Source organism: Nannobrachium achirus, assembly GCF_963921795.1.
Source record: "Nannobrachium achirus genome assembly, chromosome: 9".
NCBI lineage: Eukaryota > Metazoa > Chordata > Actinopteri > Myctophiformes > Myctophidae > Nannobrachium > Nannobrachium achirus.
Genome location: NC_137818.1, coordinates 49,436,764 through 49,453,130, shown reverse-complemented (window position 1 = coordinate 49,453,130; position 16,367 = coordinate 49,436,764). Strand labels below are relative to the sequence as shown.

At 40.2% G+C, this 16,367-nt stretch overlaps 1 protein-coding gene across 1 annotated transcript; it reads left to right on the top strand.

Annotated features, from left to right (window-relative positions):
• Positions 1-9,775: 9,775 nt before the first annotated feature.
• On the top strand, positions 9,776-14,685 carry icmt (isoprenylcysteine carboxyl methyltransferase; the record flags this gene model as incomplete). Its single annotated transcript, XM_080733162.1, has 5 exons — positions 9,776-9,994; positions 10,958-11,046; positions 12,048-12,217; positions 12,999-13,216; positions 13,968-14,685. The coding sequence occupies 5 exons, from the start codon at positions 9,776-9,778 to the stop codon at positions 14,145-14,147; spliced, it is 876 nt and encodes a 291-aa protein (XP_080589288.1). The 3' UTR covers positions 14,148-14,685.
• Between the last annotated feature and the right edge of the window lie 1,682 nt (positions 14,686-16,367).

The following is a 16,367-nucleotide window of genomic DNA, read 5'->3' as shown; positions in this document are numbered from 1 at the left end:
AGCAGACTGACTTCACTCCTCTTACTTGTAACGCCTTCTTTTTTGAGGTTGGCTCTTTCGAAGACAGCTTGTCCAGGGACTCGTCCAAAGTGGGCTCCATTGGCTCGTCTAAATCTGACTCATGAATTGGCTCATTCAAGACTGGCTCGTCCAAGGATGGCTTGTCCAAGGATTGTTCACCTAATCAAAATCAATACATTTTATGAGGGGAGACTGTATACCACAAGTCCAACTCACCTGCCGGTATTTAATAGAACCGTATACCGGTCAAAGCAAGTAGGACTGGGAGGCAAATAAAAACTGCTGATTACATACTTTTCTAAAATAACCAGCCCTAAAAGAAATAATAAAAATAGAAAAAGAAAAAAAAAAAAAAAAAAAAACGGGGTGTCAAATGGGCTGTCAAATTGAACTTCTTTTGTTAGGCACACCAGAGATCTGAAATTACCTGTAAAAAGAGTGTTTTTTTCAAGGATAATAACACAACCTTTAAATACTGCCCAAAATAAAACTATAGTGTGGTCAGAAGATGACAAATCTCCACCATTGTATATGTAGTTACACTTCAAGAAAGTAAAAATCTTACTTTTACATTTTGTTAAGTGGTAAATGATGCCATCTCTTCTGGAATATGTTAACGTGCAGTACGCACAGTGAAAGTGTGCGTTTGGCACACATGGCAGATGGCATTTGTAGATGTCATAACCTGCAAAAAGGACAAAATAAGCAAGGCAAATGTACATTTCTATAGCATTTCAATAAGACATTACATAAAACATACTATAATAAACTTGTGTTTTTATTGTACCCATGTTGTTGTCATACATATAGGCTACACAGCAGATGAGAAGTCATACAAACCTTTATGATGTACAGCTCTTTTTTTGTGTGCCAACAGATGTTTTTTGCACGCACTGTGCTTTGTGAGTTTAAACATATCAGTAGTGCAGAGTGGACAATGGTACTTATCGCAGCACTGAACACACTGCTGGAGAGGTGGCAGTACACCATGTCGTTGCACTGCAATGGGAAGCTGGACAAAAGAGAAACAGAAATCAATATTCTGCTACATCAGGAGTAGGTTCAAATCAGCAATAAGTGTCAGTCATTGGTAGAGCACTAGCTGCTAGACACACACTTTGTCAGTAGAACAAAGCCCTTGTTTTGACTTTCTAAGACTGGTTTATAATGAGATGACATTAATTGGAATTAACTGTAATGTATTGCTAATGTAATATTATAAATGTAATATGAATTAAAAACAATATCAAATGAGCATGGCATTAAGAACTCCAACAGTCCAGATTCATTACGAGCGATTGTTTTATTTCAGTGAGGCTTACCTTTGTGTTGGGGGTGCCCGTCCTCTCAGTTTTGTTTATTCTTCCTCTAACACTTGTACTTCCTGTAATCGGATCAGTTTGGGAAAACAAGCTACATGTTATTGATGAAAGCAACAAAACATATTATATAACATTGTGGAATGAACATTAGATTACACGTTTCTTATTTTGTTCCTATTATAGTATGGAAATGTTACAGCTTTTTTTATTCTGAGAAAATAGAATGTAAGATAATCACATTTTAGGGCTGCAACAATTATGATAACTTTGTGATTTTTGAGGGGAAGGGCCAGTACATTATTGAACATATGGAGATTGGGTATTTACTATTTACTTGCCATTAACTTGTAACTCCTTCTCTTTTGAGGTTGGCTCCTCCGAGGACAGCTTGTATTCGGACTCGTCCAAAGCTGGCTCGCTCCAGACTGGTGCGTCCATTGGCTCGCCCAAATCTGACTCATCAATTGGCTCATCTAAGGATGTCTTGTCCAAAACCAGCTCATCCAAGGATGGCTTTTCCATTGACTCATCCAAGGATGGATCATCCAATACTGGCTCATCCAAGGATTGCTCACCTAGTCAAAATCAAAACAAATCAATACATTTTATGAGTGGAATCAGTGTACAGTATACCACAATTCCAACTCACTGGCCGGTATTTAATAGAGCATTATATCTGAGTCAAAAGGCACCCGGTCAAAAGGCAAATCAAAACAGCTTGAAGTTGTTGATTGCATATTTTTCTGAAATAGCCAGCCATAAAAACAACAATATGGGCTGTCAAATTGAACTTGTTAAAAGGCTAGGCATACCAGGGACCTGAAATTATCAGTAAAAAGAGAGTGATTGTTTTCAAGGATAACAATGCAACCTTTAAATACTGCCCAATATGCTTTACATAAAACAAGAAAATCAGATCAGTAGAGGACAAATCTCCACCAATGTATATAAGTTCGGTCCATTTCAAGAAAGACAAAATCTTACTTTGACATTTTGTCAAGTGGTCAATGATGCCATCTCTTCGGGAATATGTTAACGTGCAGTATGCACAGTGAAAGTGTGCGTTTGGTACACAAGGCAGATGGCATTTGTAGATGTCATAACCTGCAAAAAGGACAAAATAAGCTAGGCAAATGTACATATTTCTATCGCATTTCAATAAGACACTACATAAAACATACTATAATAAACGTATCATGCAACTTCTGTTTTTATTGTACCCATGTTTATGTTTTTGTCATACATATAGGCTACACAGCAGATGAGAAGTCATACAGACCTTTATGATGTACAGCTCTTTTTTTGTGTGACAACAGATGTTTTTTGCATGCACTGTGCTTTGTGGGTTTAAACATATCAGTAGTGCAGAGTGGACAATGGTACTTATTGCAGCACTGAACACACTGCTGGAGAGGTGGCAGTACACCATGTCGTTGCACTGCAATGGGAAGCTGGACAAAAGAGAAACAGAAATCAATATTCTACTACATCAGGAGTATGTTAAATCAGCAATAAGTGTCAGTCACTGGTATAACAATAGCTGCCAGACACTAGCCTGGCGTTGCTCATACTAATTTCTTGTTGCGCATCGGATATTAGTCTGGACCCGCGAGCAGAATTTTCATTTCCAAGGGGTGGGTTAAAAAATGGCTCTCGACACGATTGGCTAGAACAGGCCAATACTGGGCCCTGATTGGTTCCCCAAATGTTGGGGAAGAAGAAATGGATTCACAATTGAGCAGGGCCAGACCCATATTCGCCAAGGGCAAGTTTTTTTGCCCATGCAGATTGGTCTGGTTCCAGGCTAGCCAGACACACACTTTGTCAGTAGAACAAAGCCCTTGTTTTGACTTTCTAAGACTGGTAACAGTTTATAATGAGATGACATTAATTGGCAGTAACTAATGTATTACTAATGTAATATTACTAATGTAATATGAATGAATTAAAAACAGTATCAAATGAGTATGGCATTAAGAACTTCAACTGTCCAGATTCATTACGAGCAATTGTTTCATTTCAGTGAGGCTTACCTTTGTGTTGGGGGTGCCCGTCCTCTCAGTTTTGTTTATTCTTCCTCTAACCCTTGTACTTCCTGTAATCGGATCAGTTTGGTAAAACAAGCTACACGTTATTGATGAAACCAACAAAACATAATATAGAATTGTAAAATGAACATTAGATTTCATGTTGTGTATATTATTATTATTTTGTACATATTATAGTATGGAAATGTTACAGCTTTTTTTTATTCTGAGAAATAGAATGTAAGATAATCACATTTTAGGGCAGCAACAAATATGATAACTTTGTGATTTTTGAGGGGGAGGGCCAGTACAATATTGAACATAATGGAGATTGGGTATTTACTATTTACCGTACATACCATTAACTTGTAACTCCTTCTCTTTTGAGGTTGGCTCCTCCGGGGACGGCTTTTCCTCGGACTCGTCCAAAGCTGGCTCGTTCCAGACTGGTGCACCCATTGGCTCACCCAAATCTGACTTATCAATTGGCTCATCTAAGGATGGCTTGTCCATCGACTTGTCCAAAACCAGCTCATCCAAGGATGGCTTTTCCATTGACTGGTACAAGGATGGCTCATCCAATACTGGCTCGTCCAAGGATTGCTCAACTAATCAAAATCAATACATTACATGAGTGGAATCAGTGGATATTGTATACCACAATTTCAACTCACTGGCCGGTATTTAATAGAGCATTATATCTGAGTCAACCCGGTCAAAGCAAGTAAGACTGGGAGGCAAATCAAAACAGCTTGAAGTTGTTGATTGCATACTTTTCTGAAATAGCCAGCTCTCACAAAAACAACAATATGGGCTGTCAATTGGAACTTGTTAAAACTGAAATTATCAGTAAAAAGAGAGTGATTTTCTTTTCATGGATAATAATGCAACCTTTAAATACTACATAAAACAAGACAAACTGGTCAGTAGAGGACAAATCTCCACCAATGTATATGTATATGTAGTTCCATTTCAAGAAAGACAATATCTTACTTTGACATTTTGTCAAGTGGTCAATGATGCCATCTCTTCGGGAATATGTTAACGTGCAGTACGCACAGTGAAAGTGTGCGTTTGGTACACAAGGCAGATGGCATTTGTAGATGTCATAACCTGCAAAAAGGACAAAATAAGCAAGGCAAATGTACATATTACTATAGCATTTCAATAAGACACTACATAAAACTTACTATAATAAACGTATCATACAACTTCTGTTTTTATTGTACCCATGTTTATGTTTTTGTCATACATATAGGCTACAAAGCAGATGAGAAGTCATACAAACCTTTATGATGCACAGCTCTTTTTTGGTGTAACAACAGATGTTTTTTGCACGCACTGTGCTTTGTGGGTTTAAACATATCAGTAGTGCAGAGTGGACAATGGTACTTATTGCAGCACTGAACACACTGCTGGAGAGGTGGCAGTACACCATGTCGTTGCACTGCAATGGGAAGCTGGACAAAAGAGAAACAGAAATCAATATTCTGCTACATCAGGACTATGTTCAAATCAGCAATAGTGTGAAGTGTCAGTCACTGGTAGAGCAATAGCTGCCAGACACACACTTTGTCAGTAGAACAAAGCCCTTGTTTTGACTTTCTAAGACTGGTAACAGTTTATAATCAGGTGACGTTAATTGGCATTAACTAACTTATTACTAATGTAATATGAATTAATTAAAAACAGTAACAAATGAGAATGGCATTAAGAACTGTCCAGATTCATTACGAGCGATTATTTAATTTCAGTGAGGCTTACCTTTGTGTTGGGGGTGCCCGTCCTCTCAGTTTTGTTTATTCTTCCTCTAACCCTTGTACTTCCTGTAATCGGATCTATTTGGGAAAACAAGCTACAGGTTATTGATGAAAGCTACAAAACATAATATAACATTGTGGAATGAACATTAGATTACACGTTGGGTGTATTTTCTTTTTCTTTTTTCATATTATTGTATATATTAGAGATTGTTTTATTCTGAGCAAATAGAATGTAAGACGATCATATTTTAGGACTGCAACAATTATGTAGCCTAATAATTATGTTAACTTTGGGATTTTTGAGGTGGAGGGACAGTACATTATTAAACATGTGGAGCTTGGGTATTTGATATATATCAATAATCCTCGAGCATCTGAGGAACAGCCCTTGCAGTTCAACCAACCTGAGTAGAAGTCAAACTTCTCCTGCAGTTCCTCTGTTAGCAGTTCTTTGTGTTCTAAATCCTGTAGCAGGGATCTCATTTTCTTCCTATGCCTTCTTTCCCGATCCATGGCATTTCTTAAGTCCTGCTGCAATTCCGACACCTTCTCCTGAACCTCAGTTAACCTTGTTGTCACTGAAGAGCCAGAAGAGCCAGAGGTTGGCTCTTCAGAGGACGGCTTGTCCACAGACTCGTCCAAATCTGACTCAACTGGCTCATTCCAGGCTGGCCCATCCAAGGATGGCTTGTCCAATACTGGCTTGTCCAAGGATTGCTCACCTAATCAAAATCAATACATTTCATGAGCGGATACTGTATACTACAATTCCAACTCACTGGCCAGTATTTAACAGAGCCTTATACCCTGATCAACCCAGTCAAAACAAGTAGGACTGGGAGGCAAATCAAAACAGCATTAAGTTGTTGATTATAGGGACAGTACATTATTAAACATATGGAGCTTGGGTATTTACTATTTACATATAATGTTATATGTAATACTGTATATATATCAATGTTCCTCATGCATCTGAGAAAGGGCCCTTGCAGTTCAACCAACCAGAGTAGAAGTCAAACTCTCCCTGCAGTTCCCCTGTTAGCAGATCTTTGTGTTCTAAATCCTGTAGCAGGGATCTCATTGTCTTCCTGTGCCTTCTTTCCCGATCCATGGCATTTCTTAAGTCCCGCTGCAATTCCAACACCTTCTCCTGAGCCTCAGTTAACCTTGTTGTCTCATCTATAACTGGGTCAAGGGCATACTGATGATCCTGAAAAAAAGAGTAAGTGAGCAGTAATTTATTTTTGTCTTTTTCTTTTTTTATCAAAGTATTGTTCAAAGATTGCTCTATATTCTGATAACAATCATTGCTATTAGAGTGTTTGTTCAGTAACAGGGGTCTCATTGTCTATCCAGCTATTTAGTAAAGATTTGGGATACCAATTTTATTCCAATCGGAATAGATAAGCAAATATTTGAGTTACAAATATTATTCAAAGATTTGTATTTTTCAAAAATAGCAGATCTACAAGCTCGCAACGCGGCACTCGGTGCCATGCTGTGAGCTTGTATATCTGCTATTTTTTTTTACTAGCTAAAGCATAAAATAACGGTTAAAGTGGTTCCAGGTCTTTTGAAACAGCAGTTGTTTACTCACTGGGGTGGGCTCCTCCTGCTCCTCTGAGGGCTGATCCAAACTGTCTGGAGTTTCTGCAGCTGACTTCCTGCTCAACCTGGAGGTACTGCTGGGCACCTAAAAACAACAGTGGTGGAAAAAAGTACTCAAACTTTTTTACTTAAGAAAAACGTATCAATATTGCAATGTAGCAATGCTCTGTTTACAAGTAAAAGTCTGGAATTCAAAATGTACTTGAGTAAAAGTACCAAAGTATTGCCATAAAAATGTACTTAAAAGTACCAAAAGTAAGAGCATTCATTAAGTAAGAGTACACGTCATTATGTTTTTTAAATGTCTCATGCCTCGCGACGCATTGTGAGCTTGTAGATCGGCTATTTTCAAATGGCCGAAATGTTTAAAGATAGGGCTGAAGTGGTTAATGTATGTTTTGTAATAATAGTGTTCAAATAAATGTAGTGGAGTAAAAGTACAATATTTGGATCAGAGATGTAGAGGAGTAGAAGTAAAAGTATTGGAAATTGGAAATACTCAAGTAAAGTACAAATACCTCAAAATGTTACTTAAAGGGGAAGACCACCCCCTTTGTATTGTAAATTACAATGTGTGATGTCATCAAGTTGTAATTTACAATACAAACCCCCAAATCAATCCTCCAGTTCTAGGCAACATAGAAGGGGGGGAACTTTTTTTCTATTTCCACACAACTCCTCTAAGGTATGTTAATGATATATTTCAATATTGAAAATGGGTGGTCTTCCCCTTTAAGTACAGTAAGTAAATGTACTTTACACCACTGTAAAACAAGATCCCGATTTAAGTAATTACATAGAAACAAATGATGGGACCTATTACAATCTCCATTGATACTAACTTTGCGAAGATGGTCCGGAAATATAAGAATTGATGGGATCACTCCTTCCTTTAAACGAGTTGTCTGTCCAGTCCTGTCAAAGTCTTCTGACTTGAAATGACAGCTGCAGACGATCGAAGAGTCCTTTGGCTCGAAGTCTCTTCTCCTCAGCGATGTGGTCCATGCCTTCCTTCTAACTTGGTCTTTTGGGAACCTAAACACAACACAATTCCATCTGAACAATGCTGATTGTATATGCTACTAACTATTACTGACACTGTATGTCACAATAAGTGCAGTCAAACATCATTTAGGACTACAAGGAGATAAGTTAGGACTCTTTAACATAACCCATAGCCTATACTGATATTGTACAGCTATGGCTGATTTATATCATTTTCAGCATTTTACTGATATCCTACTTGTCTTTAATAAAGCCCCTTTTCAACTGCTGCTTTAGCATCACACCACACCACACCACACCGCACCACATAAAAATATATACATTTTCCATTACACAAAAGTACCCCAATCGGTAAGAAACAAATTGACCCTTTTAACTGTGATTATAACACAATATAAATTTGTATTAATTTACAACCCTAAATTATAATACACTAATGGATTGTACACTATAATAGATTATAATAGTGGTTATAACACAATAAAATCTATCATCATGTATTACACCTATCCTGATGGTCTAAATGAAAAGTCAGTGAGTGATCAGTCATTATGAAGTGTTTGGCCCTGTTTGGCCTAGCTCAGACCTACTTTAGATTGGATACTTTTTAGTACCACATTTAGTACCACTTTCACACCACTCTACCCAGGTCCTTGGAAAACCTGGCACAAGTGGGCGGTGTGTGTGGTGTGGAGTGGAGTCGAGTGGTGTGGGGCCTGTGGAAAAGGGGCTTAACAATGTTATTATTATCTTGTTTTACTTTACCTGACATAATGTGTATCAGGACAGATCCCTAACTTTTTTTGCCCTACCTGGGATTAGAACTGTGGTGAGTTACCTAACAACATATATCTTCCTAGAAGCAATCAATGCTTGGCCAGGTTGCCAGGAGATAAATTGTGATTATGAGCTTGCCTTGAGGCAGTAGCTGTCCTACCCAAGAAGGGAGCACATTTCTCAAAGGAGGCGTAGGGAGACCGTCTCCAACCAACTTGTGCTAATATACATTTATTTTAAATAATAATAATAAGGGTAATAATAATAATAATAATATACATGCACTTTAAATTAATTCACACTGATTGTAGGCTATGTTTATGTTATTGATAGAATCATAAATGACTGCCAGTCTGCACTGGTCAGATATAAGTTCAGCTCATTATTTTATTTAACCCTACCTCCACTGTGTTTCAATGCTGTTCTCAATTTCCCTCCTGGGAGGTTTGTTACCTTATCTTAAAATAAGGATTAGTTCATAAACAGTAGAATGCTGTATGTATAGCTACAACAACAATACAACTTGGTCACCTGTGAAATGTGATTCCCTGTTGCTTGGTTTCTGCGTTCCTTTCGTTGGAACATCCAACGGCGGCACAGAAGTCTGGCATGACGGTTGCACGGTTCTGCTCACTGCAACAACCCAGCAACAACCGATCATACCACAGCCCCGGAGCAAGATGGCCGACACATAAATGTGACCAGTGTTGCCAGGTTGTCCGAAAGAAATAAGCAATCAGGTCCATCACAAATTTGCGAGAGAAATAAGCAACGAACGAGCGAGCGAGGTGAGGTCTATCATGATAAAACAAGCCCAAAAGGAGTGACTACAGGCCACATTTAAAATATTCTTTAAAAATTACTATTTTGAAACATTGTAAATACACAAGTGTTGCAGTAATTATGTGCGGCCAAGTAGCAAGTCGGCAACATGTTAATTTGGTCACCAATTTTGGTGGGTCCTTGCTCCTTGACATGAAAAGGTTTGAGACCCACTGATTTAAACAACATTTATTTAGGAAAGCCCAAAAAGGCAACTGATATTTTGAAACAAGCCCACCGCGGCCCCTATACTACAAGCTTTACAGAAGATCAAGGCCAAAGTAGCTTATAATAAGCGCACATGGCAACAGTGAATGTAACGTGAGCATGCGCGTCTCCGAGACCCCGGATGCGGCATCACGGTGTATATTATTTTCCCATCCTATCTATCGCGAGAGATGATTAAAGCAGGGCATAGATCTTCTCCATCATGGCAGGCAGCAAGTTGGTTCTTGAGGGCAGAATAAGTATAAAGAGCTTCTTGTTGGGACTCAGCGTGATCCTCATCCCCGCCACCAGACTGTGCTTCGGACATATCGACTGGGTGTTCGACTATCTGACCGAAACAAACGGCAAAATAGCCATTTGTGTCCACATAGCTGTCATCAACGGCCTGCTGCTGCTGTTATACAGAGGACCTCTGTACCAGGTGAGACCTGGAAGTGCTTCTGCTGTCACACAAAGCTGTTGTGTGTTTATATATTTATCTATTCTTTCTATTGCTGTCCTCTATTAATCTATAACATTACACGTCGTCATTTTATCTGACAGCTCAGTTCATAGTCATATAACAACAGCTCGGTTGCTAATGCAGCTCTAGCTAATCTATTAGTGCTGAGCATCTGTCTATCTGGATTCTATTCTAATCTGCAGTGCTTTTTGTTAAATAAGGCTACGAGTTGCAATGTTGAAATTCTTACACGTAAAATGTTACTTGAGTAAAAAGTGTTGGCATCAACATTTAAGTATACTCATTATGCAGAATGGCCCATTTAACAATAGTAAAGCAGTAATTAATGTGTTCATTGCTATAATGTTGCAGCTGGTAAAGGTGGAAATGCATTGGTTGCCTACATCAGTCAATCAATGCATGTTTTGTATTAAAAATCTAAATCTAAAAAGCATAATAACTAATGCTGCCAAAGACTTTTGCTGTGTACTTCAGTTGTGTAAGAGAAAGAAGTCACTAAACATCACCTCTCTGTTCCTTCCCCTCTAATCTATGTTAGCAGAAATCTGATAGCAGGAAATAAAGACATGTTAGAAAAGAATAAAGATGGAGGTGCATATTGATTGAATTGTCTTATTAAGGAAATTCATTTTAAGGAAAGCTTGACAATATGGATAAAGTCGATATGACGATATTACTGTAGTTAACTTCGGCCCTTCTTTAGTTAAGCTCATTATGTGGCTTGAGTAGGACAGACACGGCTGTCAGACTCTGCTCAGGATAGACCACTAAGCCAGGGCAAGCCTTTTGTGGCTGTATTGCTCACAAAGTGGACAGGCTTAATGCTACCTTACCTATTGAACCTTTAGCAATGTGGCCTTGTAACTAATCACAAGGCTTGAATGAGCAAATATTTGGTTTTGGTGCGATTTCTCCTTATAGGTTGCTGTACGAGCCTGCTTCCTGGGTGCTGCCTTTGGGTGTGGCTTAATCATAAGCTGTTCACAAACCACATGGACCCATTTCGGCTGGTATGTAATATTTCAGTGACATGGTCATTGATTGAGCTGTTCACAGTGGTGAAAGTGGATCATTTCCCACCACACGACACATCTTCATCCTCTTAAACATTTGATACTTCTTAGCATTTTCCATCATTATACTTATTCCATACATGAGTCTGTTCTTGACATGTTTCCTTATTCCTTTATGTGGAGGCATTTGTTTGACGTAATGGAGATTTCAAACTGGTACTAAATGTGGAGAAATACAGAGTACCGAACCATACTGACATACTTTTATCCAGGGTTTAAGTTGCAACACCATAGCCTGTTAGTATGTAGTACTGTTTTAAACCATCAAAAACACTTTTAGCTTTAGGGTCGTTAAAGCACTTGCATGCCTGAGCCTGATTTTGGGATTTAGAGGTGGAATGGGTTTGCTCTGGAGACTCAGAAATCTGCCTTTTCATGACTTTTCCTAAACAAGTCTTGTTTTTTTTGTACCATCTGAGACGTTTCCTGAGCAAACTAATTCCATTTCTAAATTTCAAAAAAGGTCAAAATGACCTGCTCAGACATGCGTATGTTGTTAAAAAGGTGTAGTTATACATTGGGCATGTCAGACAGTCATCATAGGTGAAAATGCCCAGAAATAGTCTCTGGCCTAGGCCTATATGCTTAATGTACACTCTGTCGTACACCAGTGTCACATGGTGAAAATTGTGGATCGGCTATTTTGTCAGGACAGAGTGATGCCATGTGTACTGTATGTGATCTGCTTTGCCCACCCCCCCCAAAAAATAAAATGATGCGACTCCAGATAAGTGGTTGATCATGAATGGATGAAGAATGGTTATTAATTATGATTGGAAAACAAAAAGATATATGTGATTGTGAAGAGGCATAATGTACTTCATTTTTGTCTTTTGTGAAATGTTACTTTTGGATATGTGATGCATGCAACACTGGTTGCACTTATTACATTGAAGCTTAATGTCAGTTTGAACTAAGTGCATTCCTAACTGTCACAGGTACATGTGTTCGTTGTCGTTCTTCCACTATTCGGAGTACCTGGTGACGGCTGTCATCAACCCTCGCAGCCTGTCCCTGGACTCCTTCCTGCTCAACCACAGCATGGAGTACACCCTGGCCGCTGTGTCCTCATGGGTGGAGTTCACTGTTGAGAAGCTCACAGTGCCAGGTAAATGCTTTAGTAAAAGTAACACTGATGGTGTACAGCAGGGTTCCCCAATAGGCGGCCAGAGGGCCATTTGCGGCCCGCGGGGGGCTACTGTCTGGCCCACACCAACCCCAGTAATAATGGTGGTATAAGAGCAGCAACAACACTAGCATATCGTCATTGTCGGGTGGAAATCTCGTATCTCCAAATTTGTGCGTTCTTTCGCAAATCATACAAGGCCGTCGCACAAAAGTAGTGAAAACAGCCGATCTACAAGCACACAACGCCTCGCACCGCGAGACGTTGTGTGCTTGTAGATCGGCTGTTTTCACTAGTTTAAATAATTTTTAAAATGATAAATTCAAAACCAACGGTTTTGGACATACAAGATTTTCACCCGACAACGACGTAAACTGTCGCTGGAGTAATGGGAACGCCACCGTCGCCCCCTGCAATGTTGTGGCCCTCGGCTTGGTACCCTAGACATAATTCGGCCCTTGGAGAAAACTAATTGGGGAACCCTGGTGTACAGTATGGTCCATGTGGAGGTGTTGTGTTGTGCAATTCCCAAGCGTCACACTGCAACGCGTTGAATTTGTAAGCTTGTAGATCTGCTATTTCTGCCACACAACACCATCAATTGATGATAATAGTATAAAGTCTGGCTTAAAGAGGTTAAATGAACACTCAGGATTTCACTGTGTCTACTGTGTAGTTGCTTGGAACCACACCACATACCACGCATGCTTTTGACTGGATGAAATGGGTTCAATCAGTGTCATCTGTCGCTCTCCCTCCACAGAGCTGAAGCAGCTCAACTGGTTCAGTGTGGTGGGTCTGGGGATGGTTCTGTTCGGGGACTGCCTGCGCAAGGCCGCCATGCTGACGGCCGGCTCCAACTTTAACCACATCGTCCAGAACGAGAAGGCCAATAGCCACGTCCTGGTCACCAGCGGCGTCTACGCCTACTTCAGACACCCGTCCTATGTGGGCTGGTTCCACTGGAGCATAGGAACACAGGTCAGTCATGCAGAACAAGATTTGATCGCTACAGCAGCCAGAAATGGGATACAGATAAAAGAGGTTCATTTTATATTTAGTAACACATCCATATCAACAAAATGAAAATGTATAAGGCAAGTGTTAAAAGGCTGAGCAAAGGGCTGATTCAGTGCAGAACTCCTTTGCAAAGTATGCAAGATGTGCAAGTACCATTAAGGTGCCCTCCACACTAGGCAACACTAGGCGCGGTTGCCTAGTGTGGAGGATCAGCGTTGGCCGCACTGCGGTGAGACACAAACACACTCGCTCAGTGAGTAAACGCTGTGCGGTATTTCACAAAGATGAACACAATCCATCTCTCACCGCCCGTGTACGCATGCACAAACGAGCACGCTCGCGGGGATTTCACGGGACCGCGCCCGCTCTCCTTTTCTGCTTAAAGCACTCAATGTTCTCCACAAAAAAAAACACTGAGAGCACTGAAGCGTCATGCTCGGCACTGGCAAGATGATCGTTCTATGCAGTGTATTGTATTGTATTTATTTATTTAGACGGGACAATGCATATTAATGAACACTACATAGTGTGTCTTTACCATTATAGAAATGCATGGCAGAAATGCTCTGGCAGCTCATAGAACGTGGACGCGGCCCATTATTCATTGAAATGCGTTATCGATTGCAGCTTTAACCTTTTTATATGAGCACAAATATTAACGGAATGTATTATAATTGCACCTCACTGACCTGGTGCTTGTTCAACTTTCCAGGTGATGTTGTGCAATCCTGTGTGCATAATTGGCTACAGTCTAGCCAGCTGGCGCTTCTTCCGTGAACGCATAGAGGAGGAGGAGCTCTCTCTCATCCATTTCTTTGGCGAGGACTATGTGGAGTACAAGAAGAAGGTGTCCACAGGGCTGCCTTTCATTTCAGGCATCCGTGTCAACTAGGCACTTGGGAGACATGCGCCGGACATACAAACTTGGCTAAATGGCACCAAGAATGTGTGGGGGGGGGGGGGGGGGGGGGGGGGGCGGCCATGGGAGCTGCACCTCTCCAAGGGGAGGACCCTGGAACTTGCAAAGACCCAGAAAAGCTCTTTGCTGCCCCTTCCCTGCCCAGACAACTCTGATGGCGGACAGTAGCTGGGTTGCTTATTCCTCTACCAACCTCTTAAGTCTAAACAGACAAAAACAAGTCATTTAGAAAGACATGACAACCTCCAGTACAGTACCTGTGTATTCACTTCACATATTCTGTCTGTTTTTAAGGTTGATTTGCCCCCCCTCCCAGAACACTTGAACCTTGCTTGACGTGGCTCTAAATGCTACTCGGCGGACCTATCACCAGAATAGCTGGTATCTTTGCTTGTTGGCGGGATTTGATTCAGTTAACTTGACACAGCTTGAATTTGAATGGCTACTGCCTCCTTACATGTTGTATTATTGTATTTTTAATTTCATATAAAATCCACACACTGAACTGAAAGTGACTTGACCTCCTACGTCTGCTTCTCACTTAGGTCTTGGGTTACTACGGTGGACAAGTGGATTTAGGTACATTTTGGTGTTGAAACAAATGGTGTTGAAACAAATGAGCCAATATGTCACAAGCTCAAACAGGCTTATTGTAGTGCTTCAACACACCACAATGTCCGCAGCTTTCTCAACTTCCTCTTAAAAAAAAAAAAAAAACGCTACAGTATCTAAATCCAGATTTATACTTAGTTGCGCACCAGTGTAGTGCGTTGAAATGAGCACATCTACGAGATCACACCACGTGCTGCAGTGCGACACGTTGTTAGCTTGCAGATCGGCTGTTTTCAGTATACAAGGCAATGTGCAACTAAAGGCCAGTCTACAACAGTGCAACTCCTGGCAAAAAAACAGTTAAGTTAAGGTCAGTCTGTCCACACCAATGCAAATCCTTGCTACTCCTTGCAACCAATATCCCCAAATGTCACCAGTCTGCAACTGGTCAGTCCAGACTGCTGCACCGGTCTCTAAAATGGTTTTGTTGCAAGGAGTTGCGTTTGTGTGGACTGGCTTTTAAGTATACATCAGGTATAACAGTTTGTATTAAAAGGTTTCTAGATTCTGAATTACGAAGAGGCATAACAGGACAATCGGTTCATGGTTGTATGCGAGGGTGCTGCTGTGAGTGCAGACATGTTACTGGGAGTGGGACAAATGGGAGCCATAAGTTAAGATGTATAGATATGGATCACTCACAAGCTGTGATGATTGTGATTATGATAATCAGAAAATAAAGATATCCAAGGTAGGTTGAGGTTCATATTGGCTGCCTTTACATGTACACAGTACATTTTTAAAGGTTAACCGTTGTACATGGAAATACTACTACTATTAATACAATATTGTATATAATTGTGTATCTCAAACAATTCTCTAGCAGTGTTACTGTTTTTTAAAGTGACTTTCGGCAGTCTCAGGATGGATTTAACAATTAGTTTTGCAATTGTTTTATTCTAAATCTGGGACGCCAACCACTTTAAGGTGCAGACATGCACCACTAGTAGTGACAGCTGACCTGCATTTACTATAGCAGGGGTCTTCAACAGGGGGTCCTCCAAATCTTTGTGTGATAGGAACTCGTTTTTCCCCCCTTTCTTATATTAAGCATTTTAACCCTAGCGTCCATATTCTGAGAACTTTAGCCAAAAATAGCAGATCTACATGCTCACATCGGCTATTTTCGGCAAAGAGCTTTGGAGGGGGAAAAGCAGACTAAGTACAGAGTGAAAGGTCAAGTTTATTAAGTATTGACGGTTCAAGTGGGGGTCCCTGCTTCATCTATCTCTCAACTAAGGGGTCCTTGGCCTGAAAAGGTTGAAGACCCCTGTACTATAGTATGTCCAGGGTGCGATACTTTATCCTGTGGGATGTATCCAATGTATGTATCAAATATCAAACAATATTACTGGGCGCCACAGAATCTACAACATGTCAAATCAAGCAGCGTGTTAAGGGGCAAAACTATCATATTGTAATGTATGAACCTGGTAAGTTTCATTGTGTTTAATGCCTTGTCTTTTAAAATAAACAAAAGGCTTTGATCTGACACAGAGAAATCTAGGAAACCGTATTTAACCAAAGACAGATGACTGCTTAATTGTATTGGACTATGTTCACCTCGTAGGCTCTTGTCTG